The sequence below is a fragment of the Diadema antillarum genome, unplaced genomic scaffold, assembly GCF_040938485.1.
Source record: "Diadema antillarum isolate AM-2024a unplaced genomic scaffold, OU_Dant_1.0 seq00001451_RagTag, whole genome shotgun sequence".
NCBI lineage: Eukaryota > Metazoa > Echinodermata > Echinoidea > Diadematoida > Diadematidae > Diadema > Diadema antillarum.
In genome coordinates, this window is record NW_027272197.1 from 150,177 (window position 1) to 171,880 (window position 21,704).

Consider the following 21,704-nt stretch of genomic DNA (forward strand, 5'->3'; position numbering starts at 1 on the left):
TGTCTCCATTTTTGACATTTTCAAAGGCAGCCAAGATTAAAATGAACACTAAGTCTTGTATTGCTCCTTAAAAAAAAATGCTCAAAAGAATTCCACATTTGCTAAAGTACTTCTCTCTGAGGTTTGTCTTATTCTGTGTGTCGGATTTTTTTTCTTACAGGTACAAGGATTTTATGAGAAAGAGCTATGCTTTTGCTTGAGGCATCAAGTTCTATTTTTTATCATTTGTTTCATTTTGGTATAAACTTGATGATCAGCTGTGTCTATTTTGCAGCTGAAATAACCTTGTATTGGAGTATGTTGTCTGTTTGTGAAAAGAACAATTATTGAACACGATCTCTGCAAGTCACTTTTCATGGCTTCCCTCCAAGTTCTGTCTAGTACCCACGCCATGAACTCTAAAACTCCATGCAGCAATATTTCACGCACATGGCTTTGCTTCTCTCTTTTGGCATTACTCCATGGTGGAGCATGTATCCAAGGACACGCATTGCATAATTGACGATTACGACGTGCGGTCTATTCGTGGCGACAGGGGGCTCTGGACGCACGCATCAGACATGACCCCGTTGGAAGTGTTATAAGCCGCCTGCTTCACCACTCCCACGCAGATTTTTGCGATAGAGATGGGGCACCAACTGTCACTTACGCATTCTAGTATTTTCCTACTTCTTATGTTCTACGTGTTCTACATGACACGATTTCTCTACACACACAGATTCTGTGACACAAGGTATTCCCAGCCATCAAATCAAGTGGAAAAGCTGAAAGTGACTTTGAAATTTAAAGAGCAGAGAGGAAAATTATTGCTCAGTCCTCTATGGAGACGTCAATTTTCGATGAATAATAAAGACAGCGCCGTATATTCCTATTTCTTCTGCCTGTCTGCACCAACAGTTCCACCCTGGATAATATATCATCACAGGGCATAGAATTTGTAGCTTTAAAGGGCATATCTCCACATACTCCAACTTTGAAGGGAAACAATATTATAATGACATCATTTAATACAAAGCCACTGGAGTGTAGCAAAACAGTAAATGGGGAATTTACTCCATGAAAAATCTCATTTTAGCAGCAACTCTTCAGTGAAATCTTTAGTGAGCAAAACTGAACAATTGAAATGTGTACGGAAAAGTCATGACCACTGGAATATCATACAGTAATTGACAAAAGGATTGGAAGTCCCATCGTATGAGTGAGGCATCACATGCAGCAAATCTGCATTTCATCTTTAATTGTAGTTTGTACGTGGCCTATCACTTGCATGCAGTCACTATGAAAAGCAAGTGTCAGATGGATAGTACAAGAGGGTACAATGAAGAGAATACGGCAAGGAGAAGCAAAAATAAGTACCGTACTATGAGAATGAGAGAGAGGCAACATCAACAATTATATGTGACCGCGCACCTCAAAACGAACATAAAGTCGCACACACTGATTTTGCGTGAGGACTGAAAATAAGTGAAATGGGTCAACCTAGCCGAACTTGACTTTTTCATATTTTCTGAAAGAGCGGGTCTTCTCTTACATTATGCTAAAATTTGGGATCATAAAACGGGCAGGAAAGTGTGTTTTTTAGCAGTTTATGTCGAACATTTTTTGTAGAATTGTGTGATTAGGTGTGTCTTTAGAATCCCTTTTTCATTTCTGAAAAACCTTGTCCACACTCTTCACCTTCGACTCTAGTAACTTTTGAAAGGATAGTACTACTGCTTTGAAAGTTGGCATTAATTATGGACAGAATGTGTTAATGAGACATGTCTAATTTCAGTTTAATCTGATGATCCCTTCATTGTTGTTATTCTGGTGGTTTATTTCCTGTTTTTTGTCCCATTCATTGCACAGCCAGCACGGTTTGGTATAGATTAAGCGCTTGAATAGACACTGAACTTCAGAGCCTCTTTTCTCGGTTCACACTTTTCCTGAGTTTGTGCTTTCTTTCCAATATTTAGATAGGTTAGGAGAGTCCATTTGATTTGAGTTATACATCATTTTAAAGCTTAAAGTCTGCTCGTTCAGAATATGGTCTTAACTTAAAATTCATGTCTGGCGACTTTTTGTTTGTTTTGAGGTGCAGTGTCACATATACTATTCCGCCCTTGTGTGTTGCAATATTTTCCTCTCCCACTATTCCTCTGAACAAGGTTCTCTTCAGATCTAACATGCACACACAATAGACTGCAAACTATGATTTGGTATCATCCTACTTTGCAAAACACAATTATCCTACAGAGAACATCTGAAGCTAAGTTTGTTGGTAAAATGTTTCAAATCCAACAGCTTGTTACATGTGATCAACGTCATGTCCTTAAACATTATTACAAATCCAACTTTAGGGTTTAGACATCTAATAGAGAGTATAAAATATTTTAAGTACTGATGATCACTTTAAAGATTAACACTGAATTACACAGCATGCATTTACATACATTTTCGCCACAACTTCACAGAGAATAAATATGAGAGGACTGCTAACAAAGTATACAAAATATGAATAAAATAACTCATGACAAAGAAGCATACATAAACACAAACTTATATGTTCACAGTTTGCGACGAAAGCCACAACTCGATCCATGAAAAAAATCTTTGAATCCAAAGATAGACAGTGAATTGTTTGAATCGTTGGAAGCAAAATAAAATAAGAAATAATTAAGATTGTTCTGACAGAAAGAACCATGCTACAAAGAAGAAACCTATCACAGCATCTTTCAAACAAACGTTGACCTCAATGTGCTGCCTGACGGTTCTCAGGCAGTGGCAAGGTGTTTAGGTGCCAGATTTAAAAGAAGACTTAAGATAGACATGAGCAGTTGACTACAGCAAAAGATATAGTGACTGGGCAAACAAGAAAAACTGGTACATGTGGGGGATCACCCCAACACTGGAATCAGGTATGCATACGTCTGAAACAATCTGCAATGGTCAGTAGGCATGGTCAATATCCGTATACTGAATGTGTGAAAATACACATTCAGCATTCTATCAAATGCTCGGAAACATCGTGTGGAACTTTGGTGGGTATCAAGGTGGCATGATGAGATTTGATACAGACAGGTTTGGGGGCTCAGTTCACTGCATTATCATATCTACTCACTGGATATGATATCATCTGTAATTCTTGTGAAAAAGAAAATGCCAATGTCTGTACTTTTGGGGACTTTCAACCAGCATTCCTCTGCTGTGATATGACAAGAAACAACATACCTGAGAGAATAGCATTGTACACAACTCTTGCCAACATTTCAAAACAAAATCTGGATATAATTTGAAGACAAAAACATACCATTTTGCATCTCTATCTGCAATCTGCATCCCGAGTTTGCGCGCCGTTTCAGCGGCAGCCTGCTTTTGGCGCTCCGATTCTCGCAGTCTGCATGCAGGCAAACAGGGGCACACATGGGAGGGGGGACCAGAGCATGACACCAATTTGCAGATCAAACACCGAGCGAGGGACCAATAACAGCAGTGAGTAGGACACCAAGGATGGCAACAACAATAAGCGTGTGTGGGACCAAGGGAAAGAAGATGGGATAAAAATATATGAAAGTATAAAGAATGTTTGACAATATCTAGCTAAAGGTGATGATGCAATTTCACAATAACACCAAACAATCATGCAGGTAACGTGGCTTGTTATCTTCTCTCTTTTTTTTTTTTTTTTTTTTTGTTGTCTTTGACTGCTCTAAAACATTCATGTGTCAGGATCTCTTTATGTTAAGAAAGGAACACAACATGAACAAGCACTTATGAAATAGAAGTGCACTGACAGTGACAATAACATAGCGACAGTTATTTTCTGTCAGCTATATACTAATAATTACATACTGAGATTGAATACTGGAAGTTAAATACTACGAGTTAAATACTGACAATTACATACTATCAGTTACATACTGATTTATGTTTTTTCCTGTACTGGATTGATAAAATGGATGCAACTGTATGTATTCTCATAAAATACTCAAAAAGTGACACAGAGAATAAGAGCTATATGCACAAAGTAAATTCATCCCTTTTCACAATTATCATTACAACAATAATTACCATTACAATGCAATTAACACACAACAAATGCCTGCTCTCCCATACAAAAATTCTGGCACCAGCATAGCAGGCTGCTTACTACAGACCCACTTGTCCAACTAGTCTGGGGCTACTAAAACTAGCTGCCAGGCAAGTGATATATGTGGACACATGCCAAGGGGCATTGCCCAAATGGCCACTTGGGTAAGCAGGAGAAAAAAAAAAAATCTTATGAAATGCACTGCATGAGAACATTGTCAGGTAATCATGAACTACTTATTTTGCAGGGATCTGGAATAGCGTAAATTTGAATCATACAATGCAGATATCTATGCATACCACTGAATAAGGGTGGGCTTTACTTGTGATTGTAATTTCACACAGACGATTTTTACATGACAATATCATAGGATATCAATTTCTGGTAGACAGGCAATGACGAGCAAATTACAGCACGGCTGAGGTGATACTCTGACGACACACAAAAGGAAGATGTGTGAGGAGTAAAGTAGTTTGGATTATAAAACCATACATGCAATTTTTAAATTCATCTCCTGAAGCAAGAATTTGGACTAACCTCTCTGAACCATCTGTGTGCCGAGTAACGGGTGGAGAAAGTAGTAATTATCACCAATGCAACGGTATTGTCATAATATTGGAAGTCCAAGAGGACTCACCTTTCTTCGAGTTGTTTGATGGTCTCCACCATCTGGTTAGTCTTGTCCTCAAGTTTCCCAACCAGATCTGACTTGTGTTTCATTGTCTCCTCATTGCCCTGTCGAGATAAACGTGGGACGAAAATGTTATCACAGTAGATCGCACTCGCCAACCTGCTCTTGTGGTAGGTCACGTGCATCATTTGGTTTATGCAGAAATCACCAAATCATGTTCACAATGGGTCTGTTTCATTAAACTGTTTTGCAATAGTTGCAAGAATTGCATATATTGCAGCAGCAGCTTACATCCTGACAACTGACTGATTTTTTCTCTTATTTCGCTGTCATGGTAACTGATATTATTGCAGAGTAACTGATATTATTGTAGCTTACAATTATAGCAGACTTCTTTATGAAATGGGTATCTGGTCTGCCTATATATGAGAAGAAAATTCTTATGGAGGGCATATCAAAATTATGTCAAATTCATTTAAAACAGATCTTTTAAGAAAATGACATTTCTTCTTGCACTTGTGAAAACAATAAGCATCTTCCTCTTTGTTTCTGGATGCAAGCTTTAAATATAAGTAGTTCATAATGCTACACATCTTGCAAAATTTGCTCTTTATTAGCCGACAAACTACTTTGTGATATCATTTCTGAATTTTGACCACAGATCTTCAAAGGCAGTGTCCAGAAGTTGTAGCAGTGGTTCAAAGGCTCCATCAATTCTCACCCTGTAATCTTCTGTAACTGCTGGATCACTATTAAACATGCTCTCATCATAGACTTGTTATAAAATTAATGCTATTATCACCCTCTTTTGACTTCTTTATCTTTAAATAGCAGAAAATTCTTTTATGAAGTACAATTCATTCAAATTTACATTTATTCAGTATAGTTTCCTTGAACTTTGAACACATTATTTTGAAATACCTTGACTTGACGGTATTTTTTTTATTTAAAATGGTTCAATTCTTTAGTTAGATCTAGTAGGGAACTAGAAATGTCGCTATGGCGACTGATGCCTCCGCCATAATGCATGATTCTCCCAATAGGCGTATAGTACAATGTCTTCACAATGTGTGATCCATGACAGTTTCACATAACTGGCAAAATACTGAAATGACAGGTTTGTCAGAAATGTCTTGAACTGGGTTTGCTATAATTTTCTAAGAGTGCAGGTACACATATTTGGGGAATTGAGAATTTTTACTTGAATTCTGACAGACCTTTTTATAAGTTTATGCATTGATTAATTTCCAAGGTATGAAGAAAGAGTGTAATGACGGTACAAAATAGATTTTTTATTTTTATTTTTTAATTTTTAATTTTTTATTTTATTTTTTTTTATTTTTTTTTTTGGGGGGGGGCATTGAAACCTGGCCTTTGACCCTTAACCTTTGACCTTTGACCTTCTGGCTGGAAATTTCCCAGAGAATCTCCATTAGGTAATGCATGTATTAAGTTTTGAAACTAATAATGCAAGCATTGCATATACTACAGTAGTATATGAGGGAAATAGTAAAATTTTGAGAGTTGACCTTGACCTTTGACCCCCTGATTATTGACCCATGACCCCTAAATTCCCTAGATAATCCCTGCCAGTCAGTACATGCGTGTGTACCAATTTCCACGAAGATACATGGAACCATTTGCGAGAAAAGTGATATTGCAACATTTTCACCTAACCTTTGACCTTTTGACCTTTGACCTTATGACATGAAACTCTCTCTGGAGAATCTTTACGCAGTAGTACATGTTCACACCAAGTTTCAAGAAAATACCTTCGGGCATTGCATAGATATGGCGGAAATTGCAACATTTGTAGCATTTGACCTTGACCTTTTGACCTTTGACCTCTTGCCAATGTCACTAAAATCTACTCAACTAATTGTCCCATCATACATCATCCTTGGACCAAGTTTGGTGAAAGCTGCTTTATCCAGTTTTGAGTTATCACGTAAACAGATAAATTTTAGGATTTGACCTTGATCTTTGACCTTTGACCTCTGTCCGATTTCACTGAAAAACTAATCAAGTAATTGTCCCATCATACATCATTTTCCTACAAAGTTTGGTGAAATTTGCTCCATCCAGTCTTGAGTTATCGCGTAAACGGATACAATTTCATGATTTGACCTTGACCTTTGACCTTTGACCTTCAGCCGATTTCACCCAAAATCTAATCAAATAATTGCCCCATCATACTTCATACTTGGATCAAGTTTGGTAAAATTCCAATAAATATTACTCAAGTTATCGTGTAAACGAAAGCGGACGGACGTATGTACGGACGGACGGACGTACGGACGGACGGACGGACAACCCGAAAACATAATGCCTCCGGCACCACTTCGTGGCGGAGGCATAAAAATGGCTGTCTGATGTATGTATATATCGTAACATTCAAACAGAATGAAAATGTCCTTTAGACATCATTATACAACACCTCAGAATGATGTCGAATTGTGATTGGCCAAGAGCATGTCACATGACATTCAATAGAAAATACCTATCAAACTCATTGAGAGTGACAGCCATACAATAGGCCCCTGGCATGGGCCTATTGCATGGCTCGAAGGTACTATAGCACGGCTTCGCGGGGGGCTACTAATGCATGGCCGCTCACAGAGTTCTGTGGCTCACACCCACCCGTAGCAAAGCGCCAGCAAACTACAGTGTACATTGTACGTGCTGGCCGGCTGCGCTGCGCTGCCGGTAAGTCTCCCATACCAGGCGCGGCGGAGTACTGCAACGCGCAGCTACTTTACCTAGCTAGTTGCATGTATCGCGACCTTTACACCTCCTGCTGTGTTTTTACTTTTGACTCTGATCTGCTACGTGGACCACAGTGATCCTAAAATCAAGACTTCATTTCAAGTTGAGAAACCGTAATTTGATTATTTTTCTGTGTTTTTATACAAAATCATTTTCGGAAATAGACAAAGTCTAGACCTACTACTAGATCTACCGACATCTCAGATCGGCCTAACAGTCAGGCCTAACTCGATCTAACGTAAGCGTAATAAATGAGGTATACTAGTAGACCCTGCGGAGTTTGTGATTCCTGTGTCGTGGTCGAATCATGACGAGTGTTTGAAAGCAGTACACAGGGTGGTTTACAATTCTCTGCCTGATGTTACATTTATTTTTGGGCCTTCCTGAGTAAGCGGTCACTAATTTAGTACTGTGATTGTGGACAAGGTGTTGTATAAAACGAATAATTTATGATTTTGTTCGTGCATTGGGGCACGTAATACCGCACTCGGCGCGAGATTTGCCACTGGTCTATTCAACGCGGCGCTACGCGCCTTGTTGAATAGACCAGTGGCTTATCTCACGCCTCGTGCGATATTCGTGCCCTATGCACTCACAACTCATAAATTATTCGTATAATATTTGACCATTAGTTACCAACTAATCAAGCTATTCTGAAGGAGCATTTGATACATGCCTTGTCAAGGCTGATATCATTCAAAAAACACATTAGTGCTAAGATTACCATCTATATCATCATCATCATCACCACCATCACAATCATCACTACCACCATCATCACCATCACCACCATAGTCAACAACCACCATCATCATTATCATCATCGTAATCAACAAAATCATCATCATCATCATCATCACTACTACGGCAACCATCATCAACATTATTATCAGAAGCAGAGACAGAAATATTTAAACCATGAGCACCACCACCACCTGAACCACTATCATCATTACCACCATCATCATAATCACCATCACCACTATCACGCTCATCTTCAGGGAGAAAGCCTCACCTGTATCTTCTTATACAAATCGATGTTGATGGCCTTGATCTCGTCCAGCTGTTTCCGTAGCGATATGATGGTATCCTGCTTCTCATGGATGTCCGTCTCCAGGAGCCTCATGGCCATCTCCATCTCCATCTTGAGGCTGATCTGGAGCTGGAGCTCCTGCTCCACATCCTGGATGAGGAGAACAAGAACCCCAAACACTCAACATCGTGTGAGAACTGAGATGGGTATGTCTGTACATGTGAAGTAGACTGCAGTTATGGAGCGCTTTCTGAAAGATACAGTATCAATCTTCCACTTTTTGACATACATGGGAGAGAGAGATATGAACACAATTATAAAGTTGATCTTGCATTACAGAAGAAGACATCGCTTCCAACTTAGCTTTTTTTTTTCAATAGAAATTGCAGCTATATTCTTGATAATTGTAGGAAAAGTCATGCTTTGGTAGCATTAAATGTACTATCACATAAAGTATAACATTTCTCAAGTATGATATATCAGCACATGTGGAAAAAAAATGCTATAATAATGAGACTACTTCACAGTTTGCTTGTAATTGAGTCAAAAACTGCATCATCTCATCAGAGCTTCTGTTAAAATCAATTTTCATTCACTGAAGATTATGAAATGCATTCTGTACCCCCGGTATACACTAGATAACAAATAATCATATTGATGGATCTCCATCGTTTGTAAGCCAGCTTCCACAAAGCCGCATCATAGACTGACACCTTCTCCTCTCCTTCTCCTCTCCATTCACATCAATTTTAAAGGCAGGAATAAACCTATTCACATGGGAGCAATTACGCCTGGTACACAAAAGGTGACCATTACTTCAATATAGCTGAAACTGCTTCATGGAGCAATTTGTGCAGAACCACCTAACTACAGTCAAACCTGCCTTAGCGGCCACCTGTCTATAGCGGCCACCTGTCTACAGCGGCCACTGAAAAATCCCCCCGAGAGAAAAGCCCTGTTAAAGACCCTGTGTATAGCGGCCACCTGTCTAACGCGGCCAGCGGCCACAAATTTTGTTTCCCGCTGTAGATTTTAACCTGTCTATAGCGGCCACAGAGCCGGTAATTCAGCATGTTTTTCTGATTTGTGGCCGTGCAAGACATTCATGGGCAACGTTCAGCGATCGCCACCGCTGCATTCATCACTTATTCAGTCATAATAATGCACTAGTGTAAAGCTTTCTTCACGACTGTACACATGCTACTGTGCAACAATTTCATAAACAACGGCATTGTTCAATGCATGAAATACACGTGTATACTTACGCATAGTACATTATGTACATTAAATACTTATCGACGTATCCAACGATGATATATGTACATGTATAGGCAATGCACATTAAGTTGGATTACCCGTCTATAGCGGCCACCTGTCTATAACGGCCACTTTTTTCGTTTCCCTTGGGTGGCCGCTATAGACAGGTTTGACTGTACTTCAAACACACACACCCACAAAGCCTCCCTATAAAGATCACCTGTCTATATCATGAACATCTGCCATTTCCAAGACCTGCCTTAGAACACAGCTTGATAATTAAGAGTATGGGAATCATCAAAAAGATGTACCACTTCTTGGGAATCCCCCTTTTTTTGATTGGCTAATACAGTGAAGGTCAAATTAGATCAGAGCCTCTCTCGCAACACATATAATCTCATCCTGACACACTAAAACCACATCATGTACTGTGAATATGGACCACATTAAAATGACTAAGCCATATTCAACAGCTGACATCATTATAATTAGGTTAGCTTCTTTTTTTTTCTCTCATCTAGAAGGTACATACTTTTTTTCAGTCAGCTATGATTTCTGCTTCTATAAAATGATTTCTATGATACATTGTATCATTGTTCTCCAGCATCGTCTGTTTGTTATTTGTCTGCCTTTTTTGTTGTTTTATATCAGACAGTGGTATACAAAATATATTGCAACTTGAAATCAAAAGCCTATGGCAACCCTTACAACAAATTCATTGTAGCACTCCTACTAGTACAGCAGACACACAACTAAGAAATAGCAACCCCCTAAATCTGTCCTCTTCCTACTGCTTTTCCATGCATTTGGACCTGTCTGGAAAGACCACTAATCACCGGGGACCAACGTGGTTTGTTTGTTTGTTTGTCTGTTTGTTTGTTTGTTTGTTTTTTCCCCTGCTTCTTTCAGGTGATCTTTCAGGTGATCTTCTGCAATGTCTGTACATCACGAATGGACATTCAGATGGATATTCAGATGGACATTATGATGGACATTGAGATGGACATTGAGATGGACATTAAGATTATAATTCACTGACCAGTCTCATCTGTGTTTCTTGCTGTAGCTTCTCCTTGGCCTCTGTGTACATCTCATTCAGGCCTATCCTAGACGTGTTGTATGTCTCTCTCTCCACCGCCATGTCAGCCTTTGCAATCTGTTCAACATAAACACAAGAATATGATTTGAAATGAATGTAGATTCTCTCATAGTACTATTCTTTTTTTTCTTTTTAAGGCTACCATACTTGCATGCAGGTACACACACAACTGTTTTACTCATTTGTACTTGCATTCAACAGCAAAATGGAGTTCATTCTTTCAACTTCCCTGCCCTTCCCAAGCCCTGTGCTCACACACAAACACAAACACAAACATAAACACACACACACACACTCATCCACACCAACACACTTGCACACACACACAGAGGACCAAGATACAGCAACACAAACATCTACAAATACACACACACACACACACAAACACACACAAACACAGATACAAACACTGACAAAAGCACTAACACAAACATCTCAGAAGTCATTCATATGTAAGCATGTTAAGGGTTTATCAACAGCCAATGTAAAGAGAACATATTTTATAGGAAACCGTCAACCACAAACATGTTCACCTGACTCCAAGAACGTTCACCTGACTCCAAGAACTCACACCATGAACCACCAATGTAACCTAAAACACCATTCTCCTCCTTATCATCACCATCACCATCATCATCATCATCACCATCAGCATCATCAGCATCATCATCAGCATCATCATCGTCGTCATCGTTGTCATCTTCGCAATCATTGTCATCGTCATCATCACCATCAGCATCACCATCAGCATCATCACCAGCATCATCATCACCATCAGCATCATCACCAGCATCATCATCACCATCAGCATCATCAGCATCATCATCAGCATCATCATCGTCGTCATCGTTGTCATCTTCGCAATCATTGTCATCGTCATCATCACCATCAGCATCACCATCAGCATCATCACCAGCATCATCATCACCATCAGCATCATCACCAGCATCATCATCACCATCAGCATCATCACCAGCATCATCATCACCATCAGCATCATCAGCATCATCAGCATCATAAGCATCATCAGCATCATCAGCATCATAAGCATCATCTTCATCATCGTCATCATTGCAGTCATTGTCGTCCTCATCATCATCATCTTCATCACTACCATCATTATTACCATCACAATTATCCAATGATCCTCTTCCTCAACTGAAATCCCAAAACCAGTACCATAGCCTGCTTCTCACAGGTTAGCCCCATTCTATGCATAGACCAGGATTATCCCATATTCCCCTTGCTTGGGTTCTCAATCATGAATAATGTGTGAGATAAGGGACAAAAAAAAAAAACCAAAAAAAAAAAAAGACACAGGCAAAAACAACTGTTGTTCTTCTCAATTGCAAACTTTTATCTTTGCACTATCTTGTCTGTAATAAATATTCATAGGAACTCTGCACAGCAAAGACAGAGTGGAATTTTCAGAAGAATAACAAACTTGCCCATATGATCCGGTCAGACAGAAAAGAATATTCATGGGGACAGCTCAATCTCGCACTAGTTAAATCCCTAGGTTTTCACTTTTCTGTTCTTTTCCTACCAAAATACAAAATGCTAGACAGTCCTGGAATATTGCTGGGATTTGCACACTTTCCAGAAAGCCACTGACAATGAATATTAGAGATGGCTAAACATCATCCCTGGGAAATTAGTATGTATGGATGGTGAGGGGGCCTTAATATCAGCAATTGGTGAGCTTAAGTCAAAATTTTGCCCATGGGGAAATAGCTTACTAGTATCTAGAGAGTACACTTGACGAGCTCTGCATTGAAAATACATATTTGGTATGGAAGCACAAACACACACACTGATTTCACCACATGTGAAATTGGTGAAATGTAGCAATTGAGTACTATAAACAAAGCACACAAAAACAACGCCAAATTATCTATGATTATGTGACTTGTTAACCCGTTGAGGATGGGCTGATTTTGCTGCTACACACATTTTCCATAGACACTTGCCCGAGTGTACTCGGGACTCATCCTCAACAGGTTAAAACACTTACTGATGGAAATAACAAAACAAAAACAAAAACAAAAAACAGAATATTATTGAACATGGACAAAATGTTGCATCCATCTATAACAAAAAAGTGTGCAAATTACACAAAGGAACAGAAAAGTAGATCAGAGTCGAATCTCTTTTAGTTTGCAGGATGTTCATGCAGACCTGACGACAATGACAACAACAACAAGCAACTAAACTAAACTAAAGACAGGCAATTATGAGCTTGTGAGATTGTGGGCTCTTGAATGGAATGCGAATTTTCTGCAATGCACACTCAACATGCAACACGCCCTATGAAAATTCAGCTAAAGAAAAAAAAAAGGTTGACCAAAAACCAAACAAACAAACAAACAAATAAATAGAATCATGAGAGTTCTTCCAATGAGTACCTCAAGTTTTCTCTCTGTGTGTTGCTTTAGGACATTGTTCTCTGCTTGTAGTAGGTCATTGTGGCCCTGGATGCTAAGAATGTTGTTATTTGCCACGGCCAACTGGAGAAAAAAAAATGAGGTAAATTAGTCTGAATCAAAGTTTCTCTACTCCCACAGTCAATTCAAAGAGATACACTGTACATGTACGTTGGGCAGCAGCTTATTCCAAACTGTGCTTTCATACTATAGGCATCTCAGTTCAATTCTACCCCCCCCCCCCCACTTCTATCTGCCTGACGGCCATATTTGGACAAGTTGTTCAGTAGGTTGGCCAGCTTAGTCTCACGGCATACCTGCAGTATTCATGCTTGCTGTTACACATTTGCCCAAGTTATGCAGATGCAGACACATACTACATGACAAAGTATGTGCGGCAGACATACATATTTTTTTTTTCCAATTCTCTTATCTATCTATTTTATTTTCTATGTGTTATCTCACAGAATTCAGATTTCAAACATTCTTTACCTTTGCATTGGGACACTGTATTTCCATGATAGCAAATGAATGACATGCCTATCTACTGTTATTGAAAGAGCAATTTACACTGTTTATTCGTGGAATTGAAGTTAAAATCTTCCAGCATCAGCACTACATGTAGATCAGGGGACCTTTTCATGAAACTTTTTGTCAGTGATTTACACTGACAGCTGTTAAAAGCTACTGAAATCCTTGCGTCTGATTGGCTGATAGCAAATTTGTCGGTGAAGTCGTTGATGAAACACCCCCCAGACGTTAGCAATGTTAATGCTCCATGAATGTGAATGAGCATGGCAATGAATCTACGTTAGCACAAAAGATTGAATATACAATGAAACAGACACATTTTTCGTCATGTATACATAAATGTATATATCTGATGCCTTTGATATGAAATCAATACATGTATGTGATGGACTGAGCTTTTAGCTTGAAATTATGTACATGTATACAGGTAGATATCTTGATAACATAATTTGTGGAATATGGATTACACAATACCACCCTTGGAATGAGACATAACAGTAGCAAAGGTCAAGCTGGCAAAAGTTCTCAAAGTTTTGCCGCTGTGAACGAAAATTCCCGAAAACTAAAACTAGGGAAATATCCTGAACCACCACAAATCTTCTCAAAGTTTGTGCAGTCTGAGCGCACGCAACTGAAACTTTGCAGAGTTTGTCACGTGACCAGTGCAATTCCTGTTTGCTATGCCTCCAATGGAACCACACTCAATGGAATGAACATGTGTGCATTGTTAATGCAACAGTCATCAGCTGTCAGACAGTTTTTTGTTTCTTGCCCATGGGCAGCAGAAACCCAAACTTCGAGAACCTATCAAGAACTGAAACTTCGGGACGTTTGGCAGCCAGTGTGAACGGATGAGCAAACTTCGCGAAGTGTTCTTGAAGTTAACCTTCAAGAAGTTTGGCCAGTGTGACTGCGGCAAGTGTTTAAGGACAAGTTCACCTACATAGTCATGTGGAATGAGTGACTGCAGCAATATTAGTAGAACACATCAGTAAAAGTTCGGGGAAAATCGTACAATCCGTTCAAAAGTTATGAATTTTTAAAGTATCTGCGCAGTCACCGCTACGAGTAGATGAGAAGACTACTACAGTGTATGAGGTCACATGCATAGAATGACATAAGGAAAATATAAAGAGAATTTCACAAAATTTAATTTTTTGAAAAAAGTGTTCATTTCCTCAACTTGTCACTGACGTATGTTAAGGGTAATATTATTCACCCTGCCTTCTGAAAGAGGCAAGTGTTCTTTTATCATGGGAGAAAAGTGAAAATATGTCCAATTTTCTTTATATTTTCTTTATATCGTTCTACACATGTGACATCACAAGCTGCAGTAGTCTTCTCATCCAGCAGTGACTGAGCAGAAACTTCAAAAATTCATTAACTTTTGAATGGATTGTCTGATTTTCCTCAATCTCTCACAGATGTATTCTACTAATATTGCTGCTTTCACTAAATCCACTTGTCTATGAAGGTGAACTTATCCCTTAAAATGATGGCCCCACTGTGACAGCATCTACACTACCTCCTCCTTCATCTTGGTGTTGGCATCCTCTAAGGCCTTGATGCGGGACTGCAGGCTGGCGATCTGTGACGTCAAGTGGCGGTTGTGCTCCTCCAGAAAATTCTTCTGATCCAGGATGTTGGTCAGGTTGACTTCTGCGGGACCACTGTCAAACAAACAAGGAGAGAAAGAGACAAAGAATAAAAAAAGGAATATACAGGGGAAAAAAGCCCTGTCAGACCTGCTGTGGCAATAGAATGTTGTCTAGACACGATCTGATTTCGCGGAAACCCTAATCCCTGAGGATTACTATGAAAACCTCAGAATCTATCAGAGGATCTGGAAAGACATGTTGGATGGAGAAATAGATAATGTGTATAGTCTGCATCTGTTCTTCATAGGAATTATGATCTACTTCATGAGAATCACTGTAATTGTAATTACTACAATAATGGGGGTGATGACAGATAACAAATGTTGTGCTTCTGGTTAACAAGGAATTTCGGAGGAAAATGAAAACTTGCTCCAGACTGCTCAAGGTAGTGCTGATTTGTGCATCAATTGCACCTTGACCACACATGTTTGAGAGTATGGAAAAGAGCCAAACACAGTGCACTTTCAACTCAGTGCTTGCTACTACATATCATTCATGCTCCACTGTAAGCTGATGGAATAACATAAAATTTGGCATGTTGTTGACAGAGTCTGGTGCACTCTTACTGCACTGAGGAAGTTAAAGGGTAACTCTAATTGATGTTTAAGTTGGCTTTTGTAGAAATAATACAGTAAAACGAATATAACAGTATTTTTTGTCAATTCTGACAAAAAAAAAAACAGTTTTGGTTTTAAAACCTCTACAAGCTCTAAAGAACATTTGACATTAGTCACAATCACATATTCAAATAAGCTAAGGTGATGATGTCACTAGCTCAAAACACTCCCATTGGTTGGTTCATAAAAATATATTTTTAGGGCTGCAATAATTATGCTATCATAGAACATTCATATTACTAAACATCACTATCACTAACAGCTTTATGGTCATATGACACAATGGTTACAATTTCTTCATTTTGCTATCATTGAAGGGAAATTTATCCTAAATGCTTAAAACACATTAGTGAAGTTTGAGGAGAACTTCAAAGTTGCATATCATACAACTGTATGTGACCAATATCAGTTTAATGCAAAAAAAAAATAAAGTAATTTTGCTCTTTTATGAATTAAACTTTCAGTGTTCAGTTAATTTGGGTTTATTCATATTATTGGTGTAAACATGAGTGGAGTGTCACTTTAAATCTCACGTGGGTGATCCTGAGGCAGCCTCCATGGGCTTGTCCAGATAGTTGCCATCCTTGAAGTACATGCTGAAGTCGATGACTGATGGGGCCGAGTCCAAGTCGTCGCCCTTGAGGCAGAAGTTGCAGTCAATGGCGTTGAGGCCCACGAGGAGGCCGCCGATCACCATGGCTTCTTCTTCCATGATGAGGGCTGTGGGCTCGTACCACTCACTGAAGGCATGGGAAACATAGAATCCACTCAATTTCAAGTTCAATTTTTATTTCAATCTAAGTAAGAGAGATCCACTCTTATCCAACTAGACTGTCTGATATATGTATTTCTCTTATGTAATACCCAAAAAACTAGTACAGTTGTGCAATCTATCGGATATCACAGTCCAGGGCTCCAATCAAAGAAAGCTGCTATTACAGCAACTCTTGCTGCAATGGCACGTGTCATGGTAATGTTAAGAATCTCACTTCCTGATTGGCTGTTGCTTCAAGAAGTTGCCATTCTAACACAAATTGTTATGGTGATATCATTCAAGAAATGAGACTCAGATGTCTGGAATTCTCTCCCTGTTATTGCTGGAACCCTAAATCCTTGTACTCTTGTAAATTAAAAAAAAAAGCAGTGAAAAATATGATACATTAAAATGTTTTAGCTGTTACAGCAGCCGTGATTGGTGCATATCAAATGCAAAGCTCCATAGCTCTCATTTAATTCAATGAAATGAACTGAATACAGTGTGCCATTGCCAACATGGTGTAACTTGTCATTCAATAGCACTAAAAATTCCTTCCGTGTATTCTGGGCTTCTTTTTAACACATTGAAGACAAGTCTAAAGTATAACCACGCAGGCGTCTATAGGAAGTGTGTGTTGTAGCAAAATCAGCTTGTCCTCAATGGGTTAAGCAAAAAGTTCACCTTTTTTGCCCTTTTTATCCTTCCTCCTCCTCTTTTGTGGAACATATCATCCACAAATACATTGAATACATCGGATAAATTTGTTTATGTTCTGGGTTGCAGGCATATCAACCCTTGCTTTGAGTTGTGGTCCTTTTGTTTCGTTGATATATTACTTGTTTGCCTCACACTGATTAGTGTGTACATTATTGTATTCCTTTTGATCAAATGAAATAAGTCTCTTGATTTATGTATGATGATGGGTACAGACAGCCAAAGAAATCAACACAGATCACATGAAATCAAACTATAATACAACGTGGCATCTGGGCAGCACGTAGCACATCCGCCAAGGATGCACTAATTTAACTACTAGTATAGGGAGGAAGAGCAGAATGGACCAGAGATTGGAGAATGAGGAATAATTTCATTTTCTTCCTTTTTACTCCAAAACAAATTTCTTCGCATCACTTTCACCTCCAATGTGAAAGCTTTCCAAAGCAGCCTTGATTCTATGTTTCTTATTTCTTTACAAATTGTATAGAAAACTGTTCATGAAAGAATCATGGAAGTGGATATGTTATGGAATGGGAATGAGTAAGTCAATTCTGCACATTGCATGTATAAAGTAATCACAACAAAAATAGTATTATAATGGGCGGGCGATGGGAGGGGGATATCTTGATACTGTAACAGTGTGAACACCATATGCCCATGACTGGGCAAAATTCAGCTACATTAGTAAAATCTTTGAGCATGCTGACATGGGGCATTTGCAATCATATGTATAGCTGTCTTTCCTTTTTGACCAAAAAAATTGATAATAAAGAAATAAAAATAAATGAATAACAAATTCAAGATTAAACAACCATAATGTTAAAGAACAATTCACACACATTATGAAAAATGAAATAGGCACAACGGTAAGGATATAACCTAGAATTATCAACTCATTTCCATGTTGTTACTGCTTTGGCATGTGAAAGTAGGAGTAGCAACAAAAGAAATGATCTCATTTGACCTTCAATGCATATGATGGCAACTCACAAAGACATCCAAACAAGAATATCTTTCAGCGCCCTCTTGTGGTAAAATATGCACATTCACAATCCTCCAAATCAAATCCCAAAGCGTATAAAAGGTCACAAAGTGGAGTGTCTGGCATGATAGACACTGTGGGGCCCCTATTTCATCCATAAGATATCTGTCTGGCATTACCTACAGCAATCTCAACCGAGGTTTCATTTGAATCATTAATAATGCAGCAAAGACAACACCTCATGGTTGGTAACAATGAATTAATTTACACTCCTATTCTTGCCTATGATTCAAGAAATAGACTGGCATTCAATCTCAAGCAGATTGTATAGACTATGTCAATGAGCGTGTTTCTACTGAGAGCACCTCACATCCCTGGCATCGCCACGAATTTTGTCCAACGCAGCACCTCGTATTTTATGACCACTCGAGCTGTTTCTACTGAGCGATAAAATACGAGGTGATGCAAAGGTGACGTGCAAATGCGGCGATTCCGGAAGTCAGGTATTTTTAAGTCACAGATTTGGGTCACGCGCGCATTGCCTGTTATTCAGACCTGCCTGCTTTGATTAGCCATTTCTCTTCGTCTTCCATCCAATATACCCCGAACTAACATACTTTGTACTGGTATCCTGCCACTGACTGATGAGAAATCTTTGGAGATCGAGGGTCCAGTTGAGATTTTCTCAAGGCTGCGACATACTAATGTGGTACTCTCGCGATTCGAGACAATATAAAATGAAATAACGCGGTGTAAAATCAAGTAAGTGATGAGGGCTTAGTAATGCAATAAGTTAGGCGAACAATAGATGATGAATGCCACAATTCTCATGTAACGTAACGTATAGGGCCTATAACACATACACAAACGAGTTGGTACAAACAAAGCATGATGCGAACACGGTCGCTGTGTGTACACACGTATTTTGTACACATGTGTCGAAGGAGTGTGTGCGATGAACCGATTGAAAAGCGCGGGGAGAAATTCTAGACATCCGATACGCCACGAATTTCGCTACCCGGTGTGTTTCTACTGAGAATCGTCCTTCGCGTCACCACGCATCGACCACCTCAATAGATGGACGACGGAGCACCTCGCATCAGCCGGCATCGGCCACTACCCGATCTGTTTCTACTGAGGAAAAATTCAAGGTGTCACCACGCATCGGCCGGTATCGGCCGGCATCGGCCGGTATCACCACACATCGGCTGGCATCACCTCGAATTTTCGTCGCTCAGTAGAAACACGCTCAAAGTTTGACACCCTTCCATCCATTATTTAAGTACTTCACAAGTATACAGATGAAGAGATGTAAAGCATGCATATAGGGAAAGATCTTGTATGTCATGCAAATACCCAGCTCATGATTAAATTTTCACAATTGGCCAACAAAATGACAGATCCTAGGATCACTTTGTTTTACTTTGTTTTTGGAAATCTCAGCCATTTCAAACCAATTTTCATCAAATAGACTTTGAGTTCCTCTTAGAATTATATGCTCTTAAACATTTTTTTAAACGTGGTTTCTAAGTAAAAACTTAAAAAGCTGAATAGTCATTTCAAGCGATACTATACCATCCCTTTAAAGCCAAGGAAACTACAAAATAAGAAGATCTGGCTGCAAGATGAACAATTCTAAATTTCTTCAAAAGTGAAAAGTCAGTACCTTCATTATCTCATCATCATTGAAGGTCTACGAACATTTGGGAAATTGAAACCAAAAGTTTCTACGAAGGTCGTCCTGGATTTCAAATTGGCCTATTGTATTCAAATGTTGGATGGGTCTGATTGGGAGGATCGGGACATATAGTTGACTGTAAAAAAGAAAAAAAAAAGGAAAGCTTACATCAGTAGATCCTTCTTTTCTATGATGGCCTTGAAGTAGTCAGCCAATTTCTTCTGCATCATGGCAAGCCTTAACCACGCTCTCCCCCGTCCGATGCTGGTCCTAGAAATGGAAAACGAGAAAATGGCAACATCAAGTTTTTTATGCCAGTAATGTCATTTTAACATTGCAGAAGAGCTGATATAAAACATGGAGTCCATTTGAGACAATGGTTTGATGGGCCTTGAACATGATGCAAATGACATCTTTCGAAAAAGCGCATATATCTGTCTGACTGCTTGAAAGATCAAGACATCCATGTACATTGTAGGAAGCAATTTGTAGAAATAGAGATACTACTACAGAAGAGCTGATCCACAAGAACAATATCCTTCAAATATTTCCGAGAATGGCCTGAAGAAGAGGCTCAGAAAGCCAAGCTGATGAAAAAGCTTTTGAGAAAATGCAGCTGTGCATTTGTCTGAATGCATAAAAGACAGATGCCCAAGGGAACACGAAGTAATTTGTGGAAATGCAAAAAGTCCCCCCCCCCCCGAAACGATTGGAAAGGTTGACTTTGATAGCCATGTCACTCTGCTGTTGAAGGTATTCCATAGAGTGCTCTTATGCCACAAGATACATTATGTTTTATAAAATAGCACTATATATTCTTTATGTGCAGCAGAGATGAAAATTCTTGTCACTGACGTGCCATCATGGAAAGCAGGTGGTGATATGTTAACATGAGGAATTTCACATTGTTTTGGCATCATCCCTGTGCAAGATTTTCTACAGTAATATGCCTTGAAAACTGGTGCAGATACCCTCCCAAAGATATGTGTATCTCACTGATTCATATATTATAAACATACATACCGGGCAGATACACTGTAGATAAATAGATAGATAGATAGGTACAAAGTAGGTAGGTACAAGTAGGTATATAGATAGATAGACAGATAGATAGATAGATAGATAGATAGATAGATAGGTAGGTAGGTATATAGACAGATAGATAGAAGATAGATAGGTAGATAGATAGATTGACAAACAGATAGATAGAAGATAGATATTTCATGATTTATTTACCTCATCTATCACTCATTTTCTTGGATTCCTATCTACCTTTGATGTCATTGTCCTAGAATACCGCCAACCTGTCATTCTAGTTTTTACTCTCTCCTGTTTTTGTTGTTCTATCCTTCTCCCATTTTGAGGTCATAATAACTGGCTGCATTCAGGCCATTAAAGTCTAATTTCTTCTGTAGATTACCTAATAATCCTCTGGATCATTATCCCTTTATAATTTCCAATAAGGCTGCAATCTCTTTAATTTCTA

General features: G+C 38.9%; 1 protein-coding gene across 1 annotated transcript in view; it reads right to left on the bottom strand.

Annotated features, from left to right (window-relative positions):
- Positions 1–21,704, bottom strand: part of LOC139709573 (RUN and FYVE domain-containing protein 2-like) — a 55,772-nt gene that overhangs the window by 12,919 nt on the left and 21,149 nt on the right. The window contains exons 4-11 of the mRNA XM_071621529.1: positions 20,387–20,488; positions 16,618–16,824; positions 15,335–15,479; positions 13,261–13,362; positions 10,796–10,912; positions 8,482–8,649; positions 4,707–4,804; positions 3,290–3,376 (exon numbers count right to left, since the gene is read on the bottom strand). Of these exons, the coding sequence (XP_071477630.1) occupies positions 3,290–3,376; positions 4,707–4,804; positions 8,482–8,649; positions 10,796–10,912; positions 13,261–13,362; positions 15,335–15,479; positions 16,618–16,824; positions 20,387–20,488 (1,026 nt within the window). The remainder of the gene's footprint in view (positions 1–3,289; positions 3,377–4,706; positions 4,805–8,481; positions 8,650–10,795; positions 10,913–13,260; positions 13,363–15,334; positions 15,480–16,617; positions 16,825–20,386; positions 20,489–21,704) is intronic.